At 41.7% G+C, this 22135-nt stretch overlaps 1 protein-coding gene across 4 annotated transcripts in view; it reads left to right on the forward strand.

The window, feature by feature from the left end:
• Nucleotides 1–22135, forward strand: part of NKTR (natural killer cell triggering receptor) — a 150910-nt gene that overhangs the window by 44618 nt on the left and 84157 nt on the right. For all 4 annotated transcript variants that reach the window (XM_053713749.1, XM_053713750.1, XM_053713751.1 and 1 more), the window contains 2 exons: nucleotides 2975–3065; nucleotides 19263–19411. In XM_053713749.1, the coding sequence (XP_053569724.1) occupies nucleotides 2975–3065; nucleotides 19263–19411 (240 nt within the window). The remainder of the gene's footprint in view (nucleotides 1–2974; nucleotides 3066–19262; nucleotides 19412–22135) is intronic.

The following is a 22135-nucleotide window of genomic DNA, read 5'->3' on the forward strand; positions in this document are numbered from 1 at the left end:
AAAATGTTAACACTAAACCAGTTATAACTTTTACTAGACACATTTTTTGCCAATACATGTATATTGCAAATATGGTTCATATATGTGCATTTCAATTTTGACCGGAATTTCCCTTAAGTATATTATTTGCAGAGTGCAAAATGTAGTCTTTCTTGGGCGACCCAAGTTTTCATAATCCTTTGAAGAAACTGTTACTTGCCGTTTCAGCATGATCTGTTTGCTTCTGTTTGAACTCTGAGGTATTACTCTGTTACACTCAATGCTGTGTGCCATTTGATTTTGTTAGCGGTTACATATTGCTATCAGAGGGGACCGTTTGTAGCCCCGGAGGCAAAAAAGAAAGATTGGTAGAAGTTTGTTGAAGAAACTAATAATTAGAATGAGTCAAATAAACATAATAAACTCGTAATTACAAGGTGTTTGCTACATCTTTAATCTTTAATTCTATGGGTGTTAACTTAAAAGGACAGTCAACAATTTTAGTGTAATTGTTTAAAAAGATAGATAACACCTTTACTACCCATTCCCCAGTTTTGCACAACCAACATTGTTATATTAAAGGGACAGTCAAGTCCAAAAAAAACTTTCATTTTTCAAATAGGGCATGTAATTTTAAACAACTTTCCAATTTACTTTTATCAACAATTTTGCTTTGTTCTCTTGGTATTCTAGTTGAAAGCAAACCTAGGAAGGCTCATATGATAATTTCTAAGCCCTTGAAGGCCGCCTCTATTTTATTTACTTTTCACAGCAGGGGAGAGCTAGCTCATGTAGGTCATATAGATAGCATTGTGATCACGCTAGTGGCAGACACTGCACTAATTGGCTAAAATGCGAGACAATAGATAACTAAAAGTCATGTGATTCGGGGCGGTCCGAAGATGCTTAGATACAAGTTAGTCACAGAAGTAAAAAGTGTATTAATATAACAGTGTTGGTTTTGCAAAACTGGGGAATGGGTAATAAAGGGATTATCTATCTTTTTATAAACAACAAAAATTCTGGTGTTGACTGTCCCTTTAATATACTTTATACAGGGAGTGCAGAATTATTAGGCAAACGAGTATTTTGACCACATCATCCTCTTTATGCATGTTGTCTTACTCCAAGCTGTATAGGCTCGAAAGCCTACTACCAATTAAGCATATTAGGTGATGTGCATCTCTGTAATGAGAAGGGGTGTGGTCTAATGACATCAACACCCTATATCAGGTGTGCATAATTATTAGGCAACTTCCTTTCCTTTGGCAAAATGGGTCAAAAGAAGGACTTGACAGGCTCAGAAAAGTCAAAAATAGTGAGATATCTTGCAGAGGGATGCAGCACTCTTAAAATTGCAAAGCTTCTGAAGCGTGATCATCGAACAATCAAGCGTTTCATTCAAAATAGTGAACAGGGTCGCAAGAAGCGTGTGGAAAAACCAAGGCGCAAAATAACTGCCCATGAACTGAGAAAAGTCAAGCGTGCAGCTGCCAAGATGCCACTTGCCACCAGTTTGGCCATATTTCAGAGCTGCAACATCACTGGAGTGCCCAAAAGCACAAGGTGTGCAATACTCAGAGACATGGCCAAGGTAAGAAAGGCTGAAAGACGACCACCACTGAACAAGACACACAAGCTGAAAAGTCAAGACTGGGCCAAGAAATATCTCAAGACTGATTTTTCTAAGGTTTTATGGACTGATGAAATGAGAGTGAGTCTTGATGGGCCAGATGGATGGGTCCATGGCTGGATTGGTAAAGGGCAGAGAGCTCCAGTCCGACTCAGACGCCAGCAAGGTGGAGGTGGAGTACTGGTTTGGGCTGGTATCATCAAAGATGAGCTTGTGGGGCCTTTTCGGGTTGAGGATGGAGTCAAGCTCAACTCCCAGTCCTACTGCCAGTTTCTGGAAGACACCTTCAAGCAGTGGTACAGGAAGAAGTAGGACAATGCTCCATCACACGCGTCCAAGTACTCCACAGCGTAGCTGGCAAGAAAGGGTATAAAAGAAGAAAATCTAATGACATGGCCTCCTTGTTCACCTGATCTGAACCCCATTGAGAACCTGTGGTCCATCATCAAATGTGAGATTTACAAGGAGGGAAAACAGTACACCTCTCTGAACAGTGTCTGGGAGGCTGTGGTTGCTGCTGCACGCAATGTTGATGGTGAACAGATCAAAACACTGACAGAATCCATGGATGGCAGGCTTTTGAGTGTCCTTGCAAAGAAAGGTGGCTATATTGGTCACTGATTTGTTTTTGTTTTGTTTTTGAATGTCAGAAATGTATGTTTGTGAATGTTGAGATGTTATATTGGTTTCACTGGTAAAAATAAATAATTGAAATGGGTATATATTTGTTTTTTGTTAAGTTGCCTAATAATTATGCACAGTAATAGTCACCTGCACACACAGATATCCCCCTAAAATAGCTATAACTAAAAACAAACTAAAAACTACTTCCAAAACTATTCAGCTTTGATATTAATGAGTTTTTTGGGTTCATTGAGAACATGGTTGTTGTTCAATAATAAAATTAATCCTCAAAAATACAACTTGCCTAATAATTCTGCACTCCCTGTAAACTTTAAACCTCTAAATTTCTGCCGGTTTCTAAGCCACTATAAACAGCTTCTTATCACATGCTTTTTTAATTTGCTTTACACAACAGGAGACTGCTAGTTCATGTGGGCCATATAGATAACATTGTGTTCACGCCCAAGGAGTTATTTAAGATTTAGCACAACACAGTACTAAATGCAAGTCAAAAGATAATAAAATAAGTCATGTGATCAGGGGTTTTTCAGAAGATGCTTTTATACAAGGTAATCACAGAGGTAAAAAGTATACTAATACAATTGTGTTGGTTATGCAAAACTGGGAATGGATAATAAAGGGATTATCTATTTTTTTAAATGATACAAATTGTAGACTGAACATATACATCAATACCTTTTTTTTTATAATGTTGTTTTTTTTTTTTTTCTTACACAGGAAACCACGGAATGTGGACTCTGAAAAGAGTGACCATCAGACAGCTTTGCTTTCAAAATCTGGAAGAAAAATTAGAGGAAGAGGCACAATAGTATGTGGTGATTTATTCTCCCCCCCCCCTCATGTTAAATAGTTATGTGTGGCCAGATAAATACATACAATCATAACTACTTAATTGCTTGGCAGGGCTCTCTGGCGGGCAGCCATATTGCAATGTTCATAGCCCTTTAATTCATAATACATTCTACATCTTTTAGATGCAGCTGTTTGATACAGAAAAATAAGATGGGTACGGTCTATCTTAAAGGAACATTAAACACCTTGTGCATAAAAATTGCGCATTGGCTTCATAGAGAGGCCACAAAGCAAATCTGTAATGTAGGTTTTCAAAATGCTGTAAGTTGTCTAAATCAGCCATTGTATTTGCAGTTTACAGATTTTTGCTTTTTGACCTCTTTAGGGAGTTTGTGACCAAGCACAATTTTACATAAATATGTAGAGGCGTGTTAATGTCCTTTAACCCCTTAACTGCAGATAACAAGGGGTTGTAATCTGCATCTGGAGTTTGGCTGTTCACCAGCATGGCCAGGGGAATCCGGGGATGCTGATGTCACCACGCCCATGCATTCCCGGGAAGAGGCAACTGCTGGCTAGAGCTTAAAGGGATAGAAAGGTCATAATTAAAATCTCCATTTAATTTTTGAAATAGAAGCATTTTTGTAATATACCTCCATTAGCAAGATTGCTACTAGTAAAAGTTATTACAATTTTTATTCTGCATATGCACATATCTTGAGGGTCATGCACTAGTATTCAAACACTTTTGTCTGCTCAGAGAGTTGGTGGCAGTGGTGTGTATGGCTTCTTTGAAGATGTAATTTGTGTTTTACAAGCCACCACTGACTCTCTAAAAAGGTGTGGTGTTTGAATACTGGTGCACAGGATATATGCGTATGCTGCAGAGAAACAGCAATAACTTGTCAGCAAAAATAAATAAATTAAACTACATTTCTTTCTAATGACACGATGAGTCCACTGTTCATATAATTACTATAGAGAATATCACTCCTGCCCAGCAGGAGACGGCAAAGAGCACCACAGCAAAGCTGTTAAATATCACCTCCCTTCCCTCCAACCCCAGTCATTCTCTTTGCCTACGTTTGAGCAAGGAAGTGGTAAAGTTAGGTGTTAGTAAAAGATTCTTAAAGCAAGATTTTATTATTTTTTAAGTAGTACAAGATTGTGCTGCTTTGTTCTGGGGTGTAGCCGTAGTCAATATCAGTCTCTTCAGTAGAGCAGTGGTGGCTTTAGAGCAATGGAAACTTGTGGGACATAATTCTCACTGCCCCTCCCATGTAGTTTATGCTGCTCTAACTCTGAAAGCCTGAGTACGATTACTCTGTCCTTATCTCTTTTTCCACAGGTCCATGTGAGGGAGAGAACCTCTCAAACCTGGTGAGCTGCCTTGCTGTCTGGCAGATTTATGAGGTAAGTGCTAACTTTATTTTCTGGGGAAATAAAAAGAGACTCAGAAAAAGTTTGGGCACTTTATTTACAAAGAATGGGACTCATAAATTCTCCTATAGATAGAGGGGGCTTATGTTGACAGTTTGTTATGCAGGCACTGGGGCTGAGGAGAAATTAGGCTCAGGTTTCTCTGTGGTTTTCACTGCTCCCGGCAGTTTAACTTTAGAACAAAGATGCCGACAGTGAGATTCCTTTTTTGAGACGCCCATGATGGGCGGAGCTATGGGAGGCGGCAATTTGTGTTGCGCGCCAATTTTCCCTTCCTGTGACCGGGGAGGAAAGGGAGTATAGTCTGTCAAGATTATGCATGTTTGTCTAAATACATGCGTTTCTAAGACCGGAGAGCGGTTCAATATAACTACTGCCGAGTTCCGGATCTTCTACTAAGGAAGCCGGTGTCAGCAGGGCAGGTAGGCACCTCAGCAAAGTTAAACTGAGGTGTAGAGGTGTTTTACAATATTTTTAGTCCTCTTTGCATAGAATAATAAAAAAAAGTAAAAAAGTGACTGTTTAACAGTAACGTTTTTTTCTGTTTAAAATTTTTATTAACATTTTTTTACTTTTTTATTTGATAATTTGATCCACTGAGAGTCAGAATGGACCAAGAGGCCCTGCAAAATGTCAATTGTTTATGTTTTGATGCCAATGTGGAACCACCAATCCCTTTCTGTTCATGTATTGAGAGAATGTTGAATTATAGGGATAGACTTTTTTCTGAGACAACATTTTCTAAGGGGGATGCTGTTCAGGAGTCTAATGACAATGTTCAATATATGCCGCAGCTTTCTCCTCAAGCATCCCAAATTTTACTGCCCACACATGCAGTGCCCTGCGCTTCCTCTCTAACTTCTCCTGGAGTTACGTTGCAAGACATCGCTACCCTCATGTCTTCTGCATCTTCTGCAGTCTCTGATGCGTTGTCTTCTTTTCCCATGTTGCAGGGAAAGCGTAAGAGGAAAAATAAACATTCACTAAGCGAGGTTACTGACGCAGTTGTTGCTATTTCGATTGCCCCCTCTCAGAAGCCTGAGGACGAGGATACTTCGGTAGCATCTGAGGGTGAAATCTCAGATTCTGACAGTATAATTCCTCTTGCTGATACTGAAGTTGTATCTTTCAGGTTTAAGCTAGAACACATCCATCTGTTACTCAAGGAGGTTTTAGCTACATTGGATGACAGCGACACCATGGTCATAGTTAATCCTAAAAAATCCAGTAAGCTAAACAAATATTTTGATGTACCTTCCTTGGTGGACGTTTTTCCTGTACTAGATCCAGCTACTGAGATCATTGCTAAGGAATGGGAGAGACCGGGTATCCCTTTTTCTCCATCCCCTATATTTAAACAGTACCCAAGGTAGAAGGAGCAATGTCCAATCTAGCCAAGAGGACTACTTTCCCCATAGAGGATAGTTGTGCCTTTAAGGATCCTATGGACAAAAAATTGTAGGGGTTACTCCAAAAAGATGTATGTACAATAAGGTTTACAATGGCAACCTGCAGTGTGCATTGCTACAGTCACTAGTGTGGCGGCATACTGGTTTGATGCGTTGTCTGATTCTATTAGGACAGACACTCCCCTTGAAGAGATCCAGGATAGGATAAAGGCCCTTAAGTTGGCCAATTCCTTTATTACGGATGCTTCCTTACAGGTTATTAAACTGGGAGCAAAGATTTCGGGTTTTGCTGTGCTAGCCCGCAGAGCTTTATGGCTAAAATCTTAGTCTGCGGACGTGTCCTCTAAGTCTAAACTTTTAGCAATTCCTTACAAGGGAAAGACCTTGTTTGGACTGGGATTGACGGAAATAATTTCTGACATTATGGGAGGAAAGGGCCATTTCCTCCCTCAGGATAAGAGAAACAAACAAAAGGGACATCAGAGTAATTTTTGTTCCTTTCGAAATTTCAAGGGAAATCCTTCCACTTCCTCTTCTAAGCAGGAACAGTCCAAACACTTCTTGGGTTCGAGATGTTCAGGATCCCTGGGTGGTGGACATCGTGTCCCAGGGATGCAAACTAGAGTTCAAGAACTTTCCTCCCAGGGGCAGGTTTCTGATTTCAAGTTTATCTGTAGACCAGACAAAAATAGGTGTTCTTACATTATGTACGGTACCTCTCCGCCCTGGGAGTGATAGTTCCTGTTCCGACACAGGAACGAGGTCTAGGGTTCTATTCCAATCTGTTCGTGGTTCCCAAAAAGGAGGGAACCTTCAGACCAATTTTATATCTCAAGAGTCTAAACAAATTCTTCAGAGTACCGTCCTTTAAGATGGAAACTATTCGTTCCATTCTTCCTTTGATCCAAGAGGGTCAATTTATGACAACCGTGGATTTAAAGGACGCGTACCTGCATGTTCCCATCCACAGGGACCATCACAAGTTTCTAAGGTTTGCATTTCTAGACAAATCCTTCCAGTTTGTGGCTCTTTCATTCGGCTTTGCCACAGCTCCCACAATTTTCTCAAAGGTTCTGGGATCCCTGTTGACGGTGCTCCGATTGCGGGGCATTGCAGTGGCGCCTTATCTGGATGACTTTCTGGTCCAGGCGCCATCCTTTCAACAAGCAAGATCCCACACGGATATGTTATCTTTCCTGCGAGCTCACAGGTGGAAGGTACAAGAGTAATTTTCTTTGGAACCATAATAGATTCCTTATCAATGAAGATTTTTATGACAGAAGTCAGGAAATCAAAGATTTTCGATTCTTGCCTAGCGCTTCATTCCTCTCCTCGGCCATCAGTGGCTCAGTGCATGGAGGTAATCGGTCTGATGGTAGCGGCAATGGACATCATCCCGTTCGCTCGTTTCCACCTCAGACCTCTGCAATTAGACATGCTCAGTCAGTGGAACGGAGATTATGCGGATCTGTCTCCACGAATACAGCTGGAGCTGGAGTCAAGGGATTCTCTTCTTTGGTGGTTGTCTCAGGATCATCTCTTCCAGGGAACCTGCTTTCGCAGACCCGCTTGGGTGATTGTGACAACAGACGCCAGCCTTCTGGGATGGGGAGCAGTCTGGGGCTCTCTAAAGGCTCAGGGAGCTTGGACTCGGTCGGAGTCTGTTCTGCCCATAAACATTCTAGAGCTGAGAGCAATCTTCAATGCTCTTCTGGCCTGGTTCATCAGGTTCCAGTCGGACAACATAACTTCAGTGGCTTACATCAACCATCAGGGAGGAACGCGGAGTTCCTTGTCCATGACAGAGGTAGCAAAGATAATTCAGTGGGCGGAGACCAACAATTGCTGTCTGTTGGTGATCCATATCCCAGGAGTGGACAACTGGGAGACGGACTTCCTGAGTAGACAGACCTTTCACCCGGGGGAGTGGGAACTCCATCCTGAAGTGTTTTCCAGCCTGATTCTCAAATGGGGTCAGCCAGAATTGGATCTCATGGCATCTCGGCAGAATGCCAAGCTTCTGAGGTCCGAATCGAGGTTATGGGACCCTCAGGCTGTACTGATAGACGCCCTGGCGGTACCTTGGAATTTCAATTTTGCATACCTATTCCCTCTGTTCGCTCTGCTACCTCGGGTCATCGCTCGAATCAAGCAGGAGAAGGCGTCAGTGATCCTGATTGCACCGCCGTGGCCTTGCAGGATTTGGTATGCAGACCTGGTGGACATGTCATCTCTTCCACCTTGGAGACTTCCGTTGAGGAAGGACCTTCTACTTAAAGGGCCCTTCCTTCAACCAAATCTAGTTTCTTTGAAGCTGACTGCTTGGAGATTGAACGCTTAATTTTATCCAAGCATGGATTTTTGGAATTGGTCATTGAGACCATGATTCAGACTCGTAAACCTGTGACTAGAAAGATTTACCACAAGATATGGCGTAAGTATCTATATTGGTGTGAATCCAAGGTCTACTCTTGGAGTAGAGTAAGGATTCCTAGAATTCTGTCCTTTCTCAAAGAAGGTTTGGAAAAGGGCTTATCTGCATATAAAGGGTCAAATATCTGTCTTGTCTATTTTGTTACAGACGTCTGGCGGACGTACCAGACGTGCACTCGTTTTGTCAGGCCTTGGTCAGGATCAGGCCTGTGTTAAAACCAGTTACTCCTCCCTGGAGTCTTAATTTAGTTCTTGAGGTTCTTCAAGGGGCTCTGTTTGAGCCTATGCATTCCTTGGATATTAAGAGGTTATCTTGGAAAGTTTTGTTTCTTGTTGCCATTTCCTCTGCTCGTAGAGTGTCAGAGCTCTCTGCATTACAGTATGAGTCTCCTTACCTTATTTTTTTATTTGGATAAGGTAGTTTTACGTACCAAGTTAGGGTTTCTCCCTAAGGTAGTTTCTGACCGGAACGTTAATCAGGAGATTGTTGTTCCTTCCTTGTGTCCTAATCCTCCTCCTCAGAAGGAACGGCTTCTGCACAATCTGGACGTGGTTCGTGCAGTAAAATTCTATTTACAGGCGACTAAGGATTTTTGTCAGTCTTCTGCTTTGTTTGTGGTATTCTCTGGGAAACTTAAGGGACAGAAAGCTACGGCTACTTCTTTCTTTGTGGCTGAAGAGTTTTATTCGCTTTGCCTATGAAACTGCTGGACAGCAGCCTCCTGAGAGAGTTACGGCTCATTCTACGAGGGCTGTTTCTCTTCCTGAGCATTCAAAAATGAAGCTTCTGTGGAACAGATTTGCAAGTCTGCAACTTGTTCCTCTCTTCACACTTTTTAAAAATTCTACAAATTTGACACTTTTGCCTCGGCTGAGGCCGCTTTTGGGAGAAAGGTTCTTCAAGCAGTGGTGCCTTCCGTTTAGGTTCCCTGTCTTGTCCCTCCCTTATCATCTGTGTACTCCAGCTTGGGTATTGATTCCCAATAGTAATAAGATGATCTATGGACTCATTTTGTCATTAGAAAGAAAACAAAATTTATGCTTACCTGATAAATTTATTTATTTCTTGACACAAGTCCACGGCCCGCCCTGTTCTTTAGACAGGTTGTTGGTATGTTATAAACTTCAGACACCTCTGCACCTTGTTGCTTCCTTCCTCTCCTTTACTTCGGTCGAATGACTGGGGTTGGAGGGAAGGGAGGTGATATTTAACAGCTTTGCTGTGGTGCTCTTTGCTGCCTCCTGCTGGGCAGGAGTGATATTCCCTATAGTAATTGGATGATCCGTGGACTCGTTGTGTCAAGAAATAAGTACATTTATCAGGTAAGGTTAAATTTTTGTTTCTTTTTAACCAGGGAGTCTCTATGCACTAGTAACCGGTTATCAAAAAGGCCCAGAGGACCCTCTTTAAAATAAAGTCCCACTAAGTTTTAAAAGCCAGGTGATCACTGTGGTAATAATGATCACCTAGCGTGAATAAATGTGCATTTATTTGAGTAGAAGCCCCTATGTGCAGATCAAGGTTTCATAACTATGTCCTTTATTTGTATAAAGATAACCCCTTTTTCCTTAGTCTAAAGAGTTTACAAAAAAGAGACATACATACTAGCTATATAACCGTATTTATTACAATTTTAATAAAATGGACTTTATATTGATTGCATGTTGATATTGCTGTATTGTTATATTTCCACAATAAAAAGATTTGATTTAAAAAAAAAAATATATATATATATATTTTGTTTTACAGTTTTTCACGGGTCATGAAATATACATAAAATACTATAGTTTGAATCTGCTGTTTCTACTGAAATAAAGTTTTATATAATGTCTAGGTTAAACAATAAAATTAAAATAACCTACAGTACTTTAATGTAAGGGCCACCTAAAAACTCCAAAACAGCTTTGCGCAGGTTCGGAAATGGCTCAGCAGTTGAAGTAACTAATTTGGTTAGAAGTCTGAGAGGGATGACGGTCATGTAAAACAAGTGTTTGTAACAGTGAAGTGGTATTGGGCGTTGGATGTTATATCAGGATGTCTTGTATATCTATATGTATTGTTCTGTTTGTGATGCTACCAGATTAACAGGGACACTGACTCAAAGTATTGCTCAGAGACTAGTAAAACATATTCTTTCAGTTTAAAAAAAAAAAAAAAAGATTAATGGTCCATAAGGCTGTTGATAAATTTGCACAGTTTACAATTGCAAATAATGTTTCTCCTGTTAAGTGTAGTCAGTCCACGGGTCATCCATTACTTATGGGATATTAACTCCTCCCCAACAGGAAGTGCAAGAGGATCACCCAAGCAGAGCTGCTATATAGCTCCTCCCCTCTACGTCACACCCAGTCATTCTCTTGCACCCAACTAATAGATAGGATGTGTGAGAGGACTGTGGTGATTATACTTAGTTTTTATATCTTCAATCAAAAGTTTGTTATTTTAAACGGCACCGGAGTGTGTTTTCTTCTCAGGCAGAATTTGAAGAAGAATCTACCTGAGTTTTTTGTATGATCTTAGCGGACGTAACTAAGATCCATTTGCTGTTCTCGGCCATTCTGAGGAGTGAGGTAACTTCAGATCAGGGGACAGCGGGCAGGTTTACCTGCAAAGAGGTATGTTGCAGTATATTATTTTCTAAGGTATGGAATTGACTGAGAAAATACTGCCAATACCGATATAATGTAAGTACAGCCTTAAATGCAGTAGTAGCAACTGGTATCAGGCTGATATGTATGTATGTTTACACTTCAGTATTCTGGGGAATGGCACTTCACTGGGAAAATACTGTATGCATATAACTTTTAGCCTAACTTGCAGTGTGAACGACTAGCAGCAGGCTTTTAATGACATTTCATAAGTTAGATTTTAAACGTTTTGCTGGCATGTTAAATCGTTTAATTATCTGAGGTACTTGGTGAAAAATTGTTTTGGGCGTTATTTTCCACATGGCTGTCGTTTGTTTTAAATTAAAACAGTTTACTGAGCTTCCCTCACTGTTGTTTTGTGAGTGGGAGGGGCCTATTTTGGCGCTTTTGCTACGCATCAGAAATTCAGTCACAGTCTGCCTTTTCTCCCTGCATGATCCAGGACGTCTCCATAGAGCTCAGGGGTCTTCAAAACTTGTTTTGAGGGAGGTAATCACTCACAGCAGACCTGTGAGACTGTGCTTGACTGTGATAAAAACGCTAATATTTTTTTCAATTGTTATACGTTTTTTCTGATATTAAGGGTTAATCATCCATTGCTACTTTAAATAAAAGTCAATCTGTACATGTTGAACAACATTCACCAGACAACGAGGGGGAAGTTATGCCGACTAACTTGCCTCACGTGTCAGTACCTGCATCTCCCGCTCAGGAGGTGCGTGATATTGTAACGCCAAGTACATCAGGGCGGCCATTACAAATCACTCTACAAGACATGGCTAATGTTATGACTGAAGTTTTGTCTAAATTGCCAGAACTTAGGGGTAAAAGAGATCACTCTGGGGTGAGAACAGAGTGCGCTGATAATGCTAGGGCCATGTCTGATACTGGGTCACAATTTGCAGAACATGAGGACGGAGAGCTTCATTCTGCAGGTGACGGATCTGATCCAAATAGACTGGATTCAGACATTTCAAATTTTAAGTTTAAGCTGGAAAACCTCCGTGTATTGCTAGGGGAGGTGTTAGCGGCTCTGAATGATTGTAACACAGTTGCAATCCCAGAGAAAATGTGTAGGTTGGATAAATATTTTGCGGTACCGACGAGTACTGACGTTTTTCCTATACCTAAGAGACTTACTGAAATTGTTACTAAGGAGTGGGATAGACCCGGTGTGCCTTTCTCACCCCCTCCTATATTCAGAAAAATGTTTCCAATAGACGCCACCACACGGGACTTATGGCAAACGGCCCCTAAGGTGGAGGGAGCAGTTTCTACTTTAGCTAAGCGTACCACTATCCCGGTGGAGGATAGCTGTGCTTTTTCAGATCCAATGGATAAAAAGTTAGAGGGTTACCTTAAGAAAATGTTTGTTCAACAAGGTTTTATATTGCAACCCCTTGCATGCATTGCGCCTGTCACGGCTGCGGCAGCATTTTGGTTTGAGTCTCTGGAAGAGACCCTTGACTCAGCGCCGTTAGATGAGATTACACACAAGCTTAAAACCCTTAAGCTAGCTAATTCATTTATTTCTGATGCCATAGTACATTTAACTAAACTTACGGCTAAGAATTCCGGATTCGCCATTCAGGCACACAGAGCGCTGTGGCTAAAATCCTGGTCAGCTGATGTTACTTCTAAATCTAAATTACTTAACATACCTTTCAAGGGGCAGACTTTATTCGGGCCCGGTTTGAAAGAAATTATCGCTGATATTACGGGAGGTAAAGGCCATGCCCTGCCTCAAGACGGAGCCAAACCTAGGGCTAGACAGTCTAATTTTCGTGCCTTTCGTAACTTCAAGGCAGGAGCAGCATCAACTTCCTCTGCTCCAAAACAGGAAGGAGCTGTTGCTCGCTACAGACAAGGCTGGAAACCTAACCAGACCTGGAACAAGGGCAAGCAGGCCAGAAAACCTGCTGCTGCCCCTAAGACAGCATGAAGTGAGGGCCCCCAATCCGGAAACGGATCTAGTAGGGGGCAGACTATCTCTCTTCGCCCAGGCTTGGGCAAGAGATGTCCAGGATCCCTGGGCGTTAGAGATCATATCTCAGGGATATCTTCTGGACTTCAAAGCTTCTCCCCCAAAAGGGAGATTTCATCTTTCAAGGTTGTCAACAAACCAGATAAAGAAAGAGGCGTTTCTACGCTGTGTACAAGATCTTGTACTAAAGGGAGTGATCCACCCGGTTCCGCGGTCGGAACACTGACAAGGGTTTTACTCAAATCTGTTTGTGGTTCCCAAGAAAGAAGGAACCTTCAGACCAATCTTGGATTTAAAGATCCTAAACAAATTCCTAAGAGTTCCATCGTTCAAAATGGAAACTATTTGGACAATATTACCCATGATCCAGAAGGGTCAGTACATGACCACAGTGGATTTAAAGGATGCCTACCTTCACATACCGATTCACAAAGATCATTACCGGTACCTAAGGTTTGCCTTCCTGGACAGGCATTACCAGTTTGTAGCTCTTCCCTTCGGGTTAGCTACTGCTCCAAGAATCTTCACAAAGGTTCTGGGTTCTCTTCTGGCGGTACTAAGACCGCGAGGAATATCGGTAGCTCCGTACCTAGACGACATTCTGATACAAGCGGCAAGTTTCCAAACTGCCAAGTCTCATACAGAGTTAGTACTGGCATTTCTAAGGTCACATGGGTGGAAGGTGAACGAAGAAAAGAGTTCTCTTTTGCCACTCACAAGAGTTCCCTTCTTAGGGACTCTTATAGATTCTGTAGAAATGAAAATTTACCTGACAGAGGACAGGTTAACAAAACTCCTAAATGCTTGCCGTGTCCTTCATTCCATTCCACACCCGTCAGTGGCTCAATGCATGGAGGTAATCGGCTTAATGGTAGCGGCAATGGACATAGTACCCTTTGCACGCCTGCATCTCAGACCACTGCAATTGTGCATGCTAAGTCAGTGGAATGGGGATTACTCAGATTTGTAGGAGTAGAGGAGACAAGGCCGCTGCAGAGCGTGACGTGGAGGGGAGAGTCCTATTGCCGCCCAGCTGTAGGGTAAGTTTTACACAGCCCCGTGAGGTGCAAGTCAGGTGCGGCCGAGTGCGAGCCGCGGTAATTCAAAATAGAAGGAAAAAGCAGCACTCGTGGGACACCAACTATGATAAAAAATCCAAACTTTATTCCATAAGTTTAAAAAGTGAGGTAGGATCAGGGAATTAACCCCTTACGCGTTTCGTACTCCAACTGAGTACTTAGTCATAGGGATAATTGCTTAGACCGGACATGGCCTATTTAAAGGCAGTGTCCAATCAGGCGATTTACAGAAAGGTTAAAAAAACAGTAAATTAAAAGCATGTTAACATAAAACATAATCGTTTAACAATATGTATGCATGAAGTTGCAAAACACCAGATGATATAAATGTGAAAATGTATGATTTTGGTTACCCCATCATAATTCCGTTCTTTTCATCTTAAGAAACCTTATGTATCAAATGCATGAGGAGTTTAAATGCAAAAATAGTGACATCAATATACTAAGGACACCCTAGATATGGAAAATCTTGTTTTAATGCCTATGGCTAACCTAGTACGTTTGCAACATGTGAACACTGCATTAATTAACATGTTGTTTAAAAAAAGGGTATGTTTTTTTGTAATCATATCACATAATGCTGAACATGGTTAGTAATGACATTTAAGTTGTCTTTATATAAATAATAAGGGATTAATCCATATGGCATGATATAATGTGATGAAATATCTGTGATGGATAGATATCAGTCTATAAATAGACTCATATCCCATTCTTTATTTAAACCTTCAGGGGTTACTGTTCTTAATTTATATATCCAAAACATTTCTTGTTTGAGTAACATTTTATTCCTGTTTCCCCCTCTGGTAGGTGGATACATTTTATCTATGACTTTTACTGTCATATTAAATGTATTCGTCATATGCATCGTGAAATGGTGCCGTGCAATTGCAGAACTTTTATTATACATTTTAGTATCATAAATGTGTTCTCTCATGCGAGATCTTAGTTCTCTACTGGTCTGACCTGTGTATTGCATATGACACAGATTGCACTCTAACAGGTACACAACATAATGACTCCTACAATTAGCATAAAAGCCAATATTATAGCTTTCTTTAGTAACATTGCTTGAAAAGGTTTCCCCTCTGCCTATAATGTCACATGTGGAACATGGACCAGTACCACATTTAAAAGTACCTTTCTTATGCAGCCATGTACCTTTTTCTGTTTTTTAGAGGACACTAAGCTAGGTGATAGTTTATTGGCTAAGGTGGGCGCCTTTCTAGGAACAAACTTGCACTTGTCTATAATCCCACCTAATATCTCATCTTTTTGTAAGATATGTAAATTTTTCTTTAAAATGCCACATACTTGGTTATATTGGTTAGAGTATTCTGTAGAAAATACAACAGGGAAATCTTTGAAATCCCTGTTGTCTTTCTTTTGTTTCATCAATAGGTCCTGCTGAGTATTAACACTAACTTGTTGGATACTGTTATCCAAAAGTTTATTGTTATACCCTCTTTTAATGAGCCTGTCTTTAAGCATTACTGCCTGTTTCTCAAAGAGTTCATCAGAATTTGTGTTTCTCCTGACTCTCAAAAGCTGGGCCCTGGGTATTGACCTGATTAGATGTGGTGGATGGCAAGATCTTGCGTGCAAGATAGAGTTACCTGCAGTTGGCTTGCGAAATGTATCTGTCACTATGCTCTCTGTGTCAATCATGCCTGTTAATGTAAGATCAAGAAAATTAACAGTGTTGCAGTTACTTTCACCAATGAATTTTAAATTTAAATTGTTGTTATTCAAAAATTCTATAAATTCTGTCACATTTACAGATTCATCAACTATAAACAGGTCATCTATATAACGCATGTATGCGACAGTGGATTTCATGTATGGATTTTCTTCGCTAAAAATAACCTTATCCACCTACCAGAGGGGGAAACAGGAATAAAATGTTACTCAAACAAGAAATGTTTTGGATATATAAATTAAGAACAGTAACCCCTGAAGGTTTAAATAAAGAATAGGATATGAGTCTATTTATACACTGATATCTATCCATCACAGATATTTCATCACATTATATCATGCCATATGGATTAATCCCTTATTATTTATATAAAGACAACTTAAATGTCATTACTAACCATGTTCAGCATTATGTGATATGATTACAAAAAAACAAACCCTTTTTTTAAACAACATGTTAATTAATGCAGTGTTCACATGTTGCAAACGTACTAGGTTAGCCATAGGCATTAAAACAAGATTTTCCATATCTAGGGTGTCCTTAGTATATTGATGTCACTATTTTTGCATTTAAACTCCTCATGCATTTGATACATAAGGTTTCTTAAGATGAAAAGAACGGAATTATGATGGGGTAACCAAAATCATACATTTTCACATTTATATCATCTGGTGTTTTGCAACTTCATGCATACATATTGTTAAACGATCATGTTTTATGTTAACATGCTTTTAATTTACTGTTTTTTTAACCTTTCTGTAAATCGCCTGATTGGACACTGTGCCTTTAAATAGGCCATGTCCGGTCTAAGCAACTATCCCTATGACTAAGTACTCAGTTGGAGTACGAAACGCGTAAGGGGTTAATTCCCTGATCCTACCTCACTTTTTAAACTTATGGAATAAAGTTTGGATTTTTTATCATAGTTGGTGTCCCACGAGTGCTGCTTTTTCCTTCTATTTTGAATTACTCAGATTTGTCCCCTATGCTGAATCTGGATCAAGAGACCAGAAATTCTCTTCTATGGTGGCTCTCTCGGCCACATCTGTCCAAGGGGATGCCCTTCAGCAGACCAGATTGGACGATTGTAACAACAGATGCCAGCCTGATAGGTTGGGGCGCTGTCTGGAATTCCCTGAAGACTCAGGGATCATGGACTCAGGAGGAGAGTCTCCTTCCAATAAACATTCTGGAATTGAGAGCAGTTCTCAATGCCCTTCTGGCTTGGCCTCAGTTAGCAAATTGGAGGTTCATCAGGTTTCAGTCGGACAACATCACGACTGTGGCTTACATCAACCATCAAGGAGGGACAAGGAGTTCCCTAGCGATGATGGAAGTATCAAAGATAATTCGCTGGGCAGAGTCTCACTCTTGCCACCTGTCAGCGATCCACATCCCAGGAGTGGAGAACTGGGAGGCGGATTTCCTAAGTCGCCAGACTTTTCATCCGGAGGTCTTTGCCCAAATACTTCGACGTTGGGGCAAACCAGATATGGATCTCATGGCGTCTCGCCAGAACGCCAAGCTTCCTTGTTACGGGTCCAGGTCCAGGGACCCGGGAGATGTCCTGGTAGATGCTTTGACAGCACCTTGGACCTTCAGGATGGCTTATGTGTTTCCACCCTTCCCGATGCTTCCTCGTTTGATTGCCAGGATCAAACAGGAGAAAGCATCGGTGATTCTAATAGCGCCTGCGTGGCCACTCAGGACCTGGTATGCAGATCTAGTGGACATGTCATCCTGTCCACCTTGGTCTCTGCCTCTGAGACAGGACCTTCTAATTCAGGGTCCTTTCAAACATCAAAATCTAATTTCTCTGAAGCTGACTGCATGGAAATTGAACGCTTGATTTTTATCAAAGCGTGGATTTTCGGAGTCAGTAATCGATACCTTAATACAGGCTAGGAAACCTGTTACCAGGAAGATTTACCATAAGATATGGCGTAAATACTTACACTGGTGCGAATCCAAGAGTTACTCATGGAGTAAGGTTAGGATTCCTAGGATATTGTCTTTTCTACAAGAGGGTTTAGAAAAGGGTTTATCTGCAAGTTCTTTAAAGGGACAGATCTCAGCTCTGTCCATCCTTTTACACAAACGTCTGTCAGAAGTTCCAGACGTTCAGGCTTTTTGTCAGGCTTTGGCTAGGATTAAGCCTGTGTTTAAGACTGTTGCTCCACCGTGGAGCTTAAACTTAGTTCTTAACGTTTTACAGGGTGTTCCGTTTGAACCCCTTCATTCCATTGATATCAAGCTGTTATCTTGGAAAGTTCTGTTTTTAATGGCTATCTCCTCGGCTCGTAGAGTCTCTGAGTTATCAGCCTTACATTGTGATTCTCCTTATCTGATTTTTCATTCAGATAAGGTAGTTCTGCGTACTAAACCTGGGTTCTTACCTAAGGTAGTCACTAACAAGAATATCAATCAAGAGATTGTTGTTCCATCATTGTGCCCTAACCCTTCTTCAAAGAAGGAACGACTTCTGCACAATCTAGACGTAGTCCGTGCCCTGAAATTTTATTTACAGGCAACTAAAGATTTTCGCCAAACTTCTTCCCTGTTTGTCGTTTATTCTGGACAGAGGAGAGGTCAAAAAGCATCTGCTACCTCTCTATCCTTTTGGCTTCGTAGCATAATACGTTTAGCCTATGAGACTGCTGGACAGCAACCTCCTGAAAGGATTACAGCTCATTCTACTAGAGCTGTGGCTTCCACTTGGGCCTTTAAGAATGAGGCCTCTGTTGAACAGATTTGCAAGGCTGCAACTTGGTCTTCTCTTCATACTTTTTACAAATTTTACAAATTTGACACTTTTGCTTCTTCGGAGGCTGTTTTTGGGAGAAAGGTTCTTCAGGCAGTGGTTCCTTCCGTATAAAGATCCTGCCTGTCCCTCCCGTCATCCGTGTACTTTAGCTTTGGTATTGGTATCCCATAAGTAATGGATGACCCGTGGACTGACTACACTTAACAGGAGAAAACATAATTTATGCTTACCTGATAAATTCCTTTCTCCTGTAGTGTAGTCAGTCCACGGCCCGCCCTGTTTTTTATGGCAGGTCTAAATTTTAAATTATACTCCAGTCACCACTGCACCCTATAGTTTCTCCTTTCTCGTTTGGTTTTCGGTCGAATGACTGGGTGTGACGTAGAGGGGAGGAGCTATATAGCAGCTCTGCTTGGGTGATCCTCTTGCACTTCCTGTTGGGGAGGAGTTAATATCCCATAAGTAATGGATGACCCGTGGACTGACTACACTACAGGAGAAAGGAATTTATCAGGTAAGCATAAATTATGTTTTTCCCTATAAAGCCAGAAATTTCAAACTTTTGAGGTGAAATTACTTGAATGGGTCAAAGTCTCGTAAAATTTGCCCACATAAGTGGTGCGTTATTTTCTTTTATTGCCATTCCATGCCTCTGAGCATAGCGTTTTTTTTTTGTTTTTTTTCTTTCATATTGTGCTTTTCATGGTTTTTAGCTCCAGTACCCTCCCACTAATATTTTTACGTTCCTGCTTACAGCGGTATCATACACCACCGCGCTCAAGATCTTGTACAGAGTCTGAGGATAATGAAGAAAGCAGTGAAACGCCTCCTCACTGGAAGGAAGAAATGCAACGATTAAAAACATACAGACCACCATCTGTAGAAAAATGGAGCAAAGGAGACAAGTAAGAACATGGTCCAGCACATATGTATTGTGCCTGCAGTTGCCTGGGTTTAGTAGTAAGTCAACATCAAGCTTCAGATGACCTTTATCACGATGCTGAAGTTTACCATAAAAATAAAGTAAAATGCTTTACAGCTTTCAATTCTGAAGCACCCTCTGTTCTAATGAGATTTTTCTTATTTATGTAAACTATATATTTCCCATGACCTGCTATTTTCAAGAAATGTGATGTATAATATAGTAAAATAAATAAATACATAAATAAAAAAAAAAAATAAAAAAAAAATATATATATATATATATATATATTTTTTTTTTTATATATATATATATATATATATATATATAATTTTACATTTCCATCTAAAGGGGAGTAGAGTCCACGGCTTCATTCTCTACTTGTGGCAATTAAGAACCTGGCCACCAGGAGGAGGCAAAGACACCCCAGCCAAAGGCTTAAATACCTCCCCCACTTCCCTCATCTCCCAGTCATTCTTTGTCTTTCGTCACCGGAGGATGGCAGAGTAGTGCCGGAGTATCGGAGTAGTCTCTTATGGAGGGTAGTACTCTTCGCAGTGGGACTGGAGTTTTAAGTAGTCCTGTCAACCTCTCAGTGAGAGCCTGGGTGAAAGTTAGACTCTGGAGATGCAGGGAGAGTCTTTCTGCGAAACCATCCCGACTCATATTAACGGCTCCTTAAGCCATCAACCTCTGAGGGTTCTTCGTCCTGGGAGGTGCGTTCCCTACATTCATCTCCGATTGCACATGCAGCACCCCGGATCCAACAGTTACTCATTCGGGAGAGATTTGTTGGCCATCAGACATTGCGGACCAACTGGAATCGTCGGTTTCGAAAAGTGGCCCATGCCTTACCACGTTCTGCTAAGCGCAAGCATAGGGTTTATCATAGCGGCCCGGACCAGGGTTTGTCCTCGCCGATGGAAGATCCACAGGCTCTCTCCGATGACGAGGCCCACTTCGACTCTTCGGAGGAGGCCTTTTCTGGGTCATAGTCCGTGTCATCTAAACCTCCTGCAGCGGAGCAGCCTGGTTAGAGGTTTAGGATGGAGAATCTGCGCTTTCTGATACTGCAGGTGCTTGCTACTCTGGAGGTTCTGGAACCTAAGATACCGGAGGAACCTGCGATTCCTAAGCTTGACAAGGTATACAAGGACATGGTAGTACCTCAGTCTTTCCCGGTTCCCGTTAAGATGGCTAATATTATTAAGAACGAATGGGAGCGATTAGGTTCTTTAAAAAACGTTCCGGACTCGGCTTGAGCTGTGGGGGACCATCCACGCTCGCGAAGCGGACAACTATTCCCCTCGAAGATCGTTGTTTAAGGAGCCCATGGATAAAAAAAACTGAAAAACATGTTGAGAAAGATGTCTCGGCACACAGGGTTTGTTTTTCAGCCAGCAGTGACCATTGCGGCGGTTGCTGGAGCTGCGACATATTGGTGTGAATCACTGTGTGAAATGGTCGAGGGGGAGACATCCATCAACGAGATACAGGAGAAGATTAAGGCGCTGAAGATCGCCTATTCTTTCATCTGTGATGCCAATATGCAAACTATTCACCTGAATGCTGTCGGGTGTCGGGTTTTTCTGTTTTAGCGCACAGGGCTCTGTGGCTATAATCTTGATCTGCGGACACGACCTCTAAGGCGAGGCTGTTGTTCCTGCCTTTTCAAGGAAAGATCCGTTTGGTCGAGGATTGGATTTGATTATATTCACGGTTACGGGAGGTGTAAAGGATCTACTTTTCATGCGGACAAGGCCCAGCGCCAGCAACCCGCCGCAAAAGCAGACCAGTCCAAGGGATCTTGGAAGCCGGCTCAATCTTGGAACAAGTCTAAGCAGAGCAAGAAACCCACCGATAAGAAATTGGCATGAGGGGGCGGCCTCCGACCGGTCTCTGGATCACGTAGGGGGCAGATTATCTCTATTCTTAGACGCATGGTTGCAGGATGTTCAGGACCCTTGGGTCCCAGGGTTACAGGATAGGGTTCAGATTCCTCCTGTTGAAACCGGTCTTCAAGAGAGAGGCCTTTCTAGAGTTTGAGAGAGATCTCGCCTCTCTCAGGGTTATCGTACCAGTACCCCTAGCAGAAAGGGGTCTAGGGTACTATTCCAATCTTTTTGTGGTCCCAAAGAAGGAGGGCACGTTCCACCCGATTCTGGACCTAAAGTGTTTAAACAAGTTTCTGAGTGTTCCATCGTTAAAAATGGAAACAATCAGATCTATTCTGCCCCCAGTTCAAGAGGGGACAGTTCATGACAACTGTGGACTTGAAGGACGCTTACATTCATGTGCCAATTCACAGGGACCACTTCAGGTTCCTAAGATTTGCGTTTCTGGACCAATACTTTCAGTTTGTGGCCCTTTCTTTTGGTCTGCCGACGATCCAGAGTCTTCACAAAGCTTCTGCGGGCGCTGCTTGCAGTGGCCAGATCCAGGGGCATTGCAGTGGCGCCTTAACTGGACGACATCCTAGTTCAGGCGCCGTCGCTCGGCCTTGCAGTGGATCATTCGAGGGCTGCTCTTCTACTCCAATCTCACTGTTGGAAGATCAACGCAGGAAAGAGTTTCCTGGTTCCCAGCAACAGGGTGGAGTTCCTGGGTATGATATAAGACTCTATGTCAATGAAGATATTTCTCTCAGATCAGCGGCACAGGAAGCTTGCGTCCACATGTCTTGCCCTTCAGTCCTCCATATCCTGTT

The sequence above is a fragment of the Bombina bombina genome, chromosome 5, assembly GCF_027579735.1.
Source record: "Bombina bombina isolate aBomBom1 chromosome 5, aBomBom1.pri, whole genome shotgun sequence".
Lineage (NCBI taxonomy): Eukaryota > Metazoa > Chordata > Amphibia > Anura > Bombinatoridae > Bombina > Bombina bombina.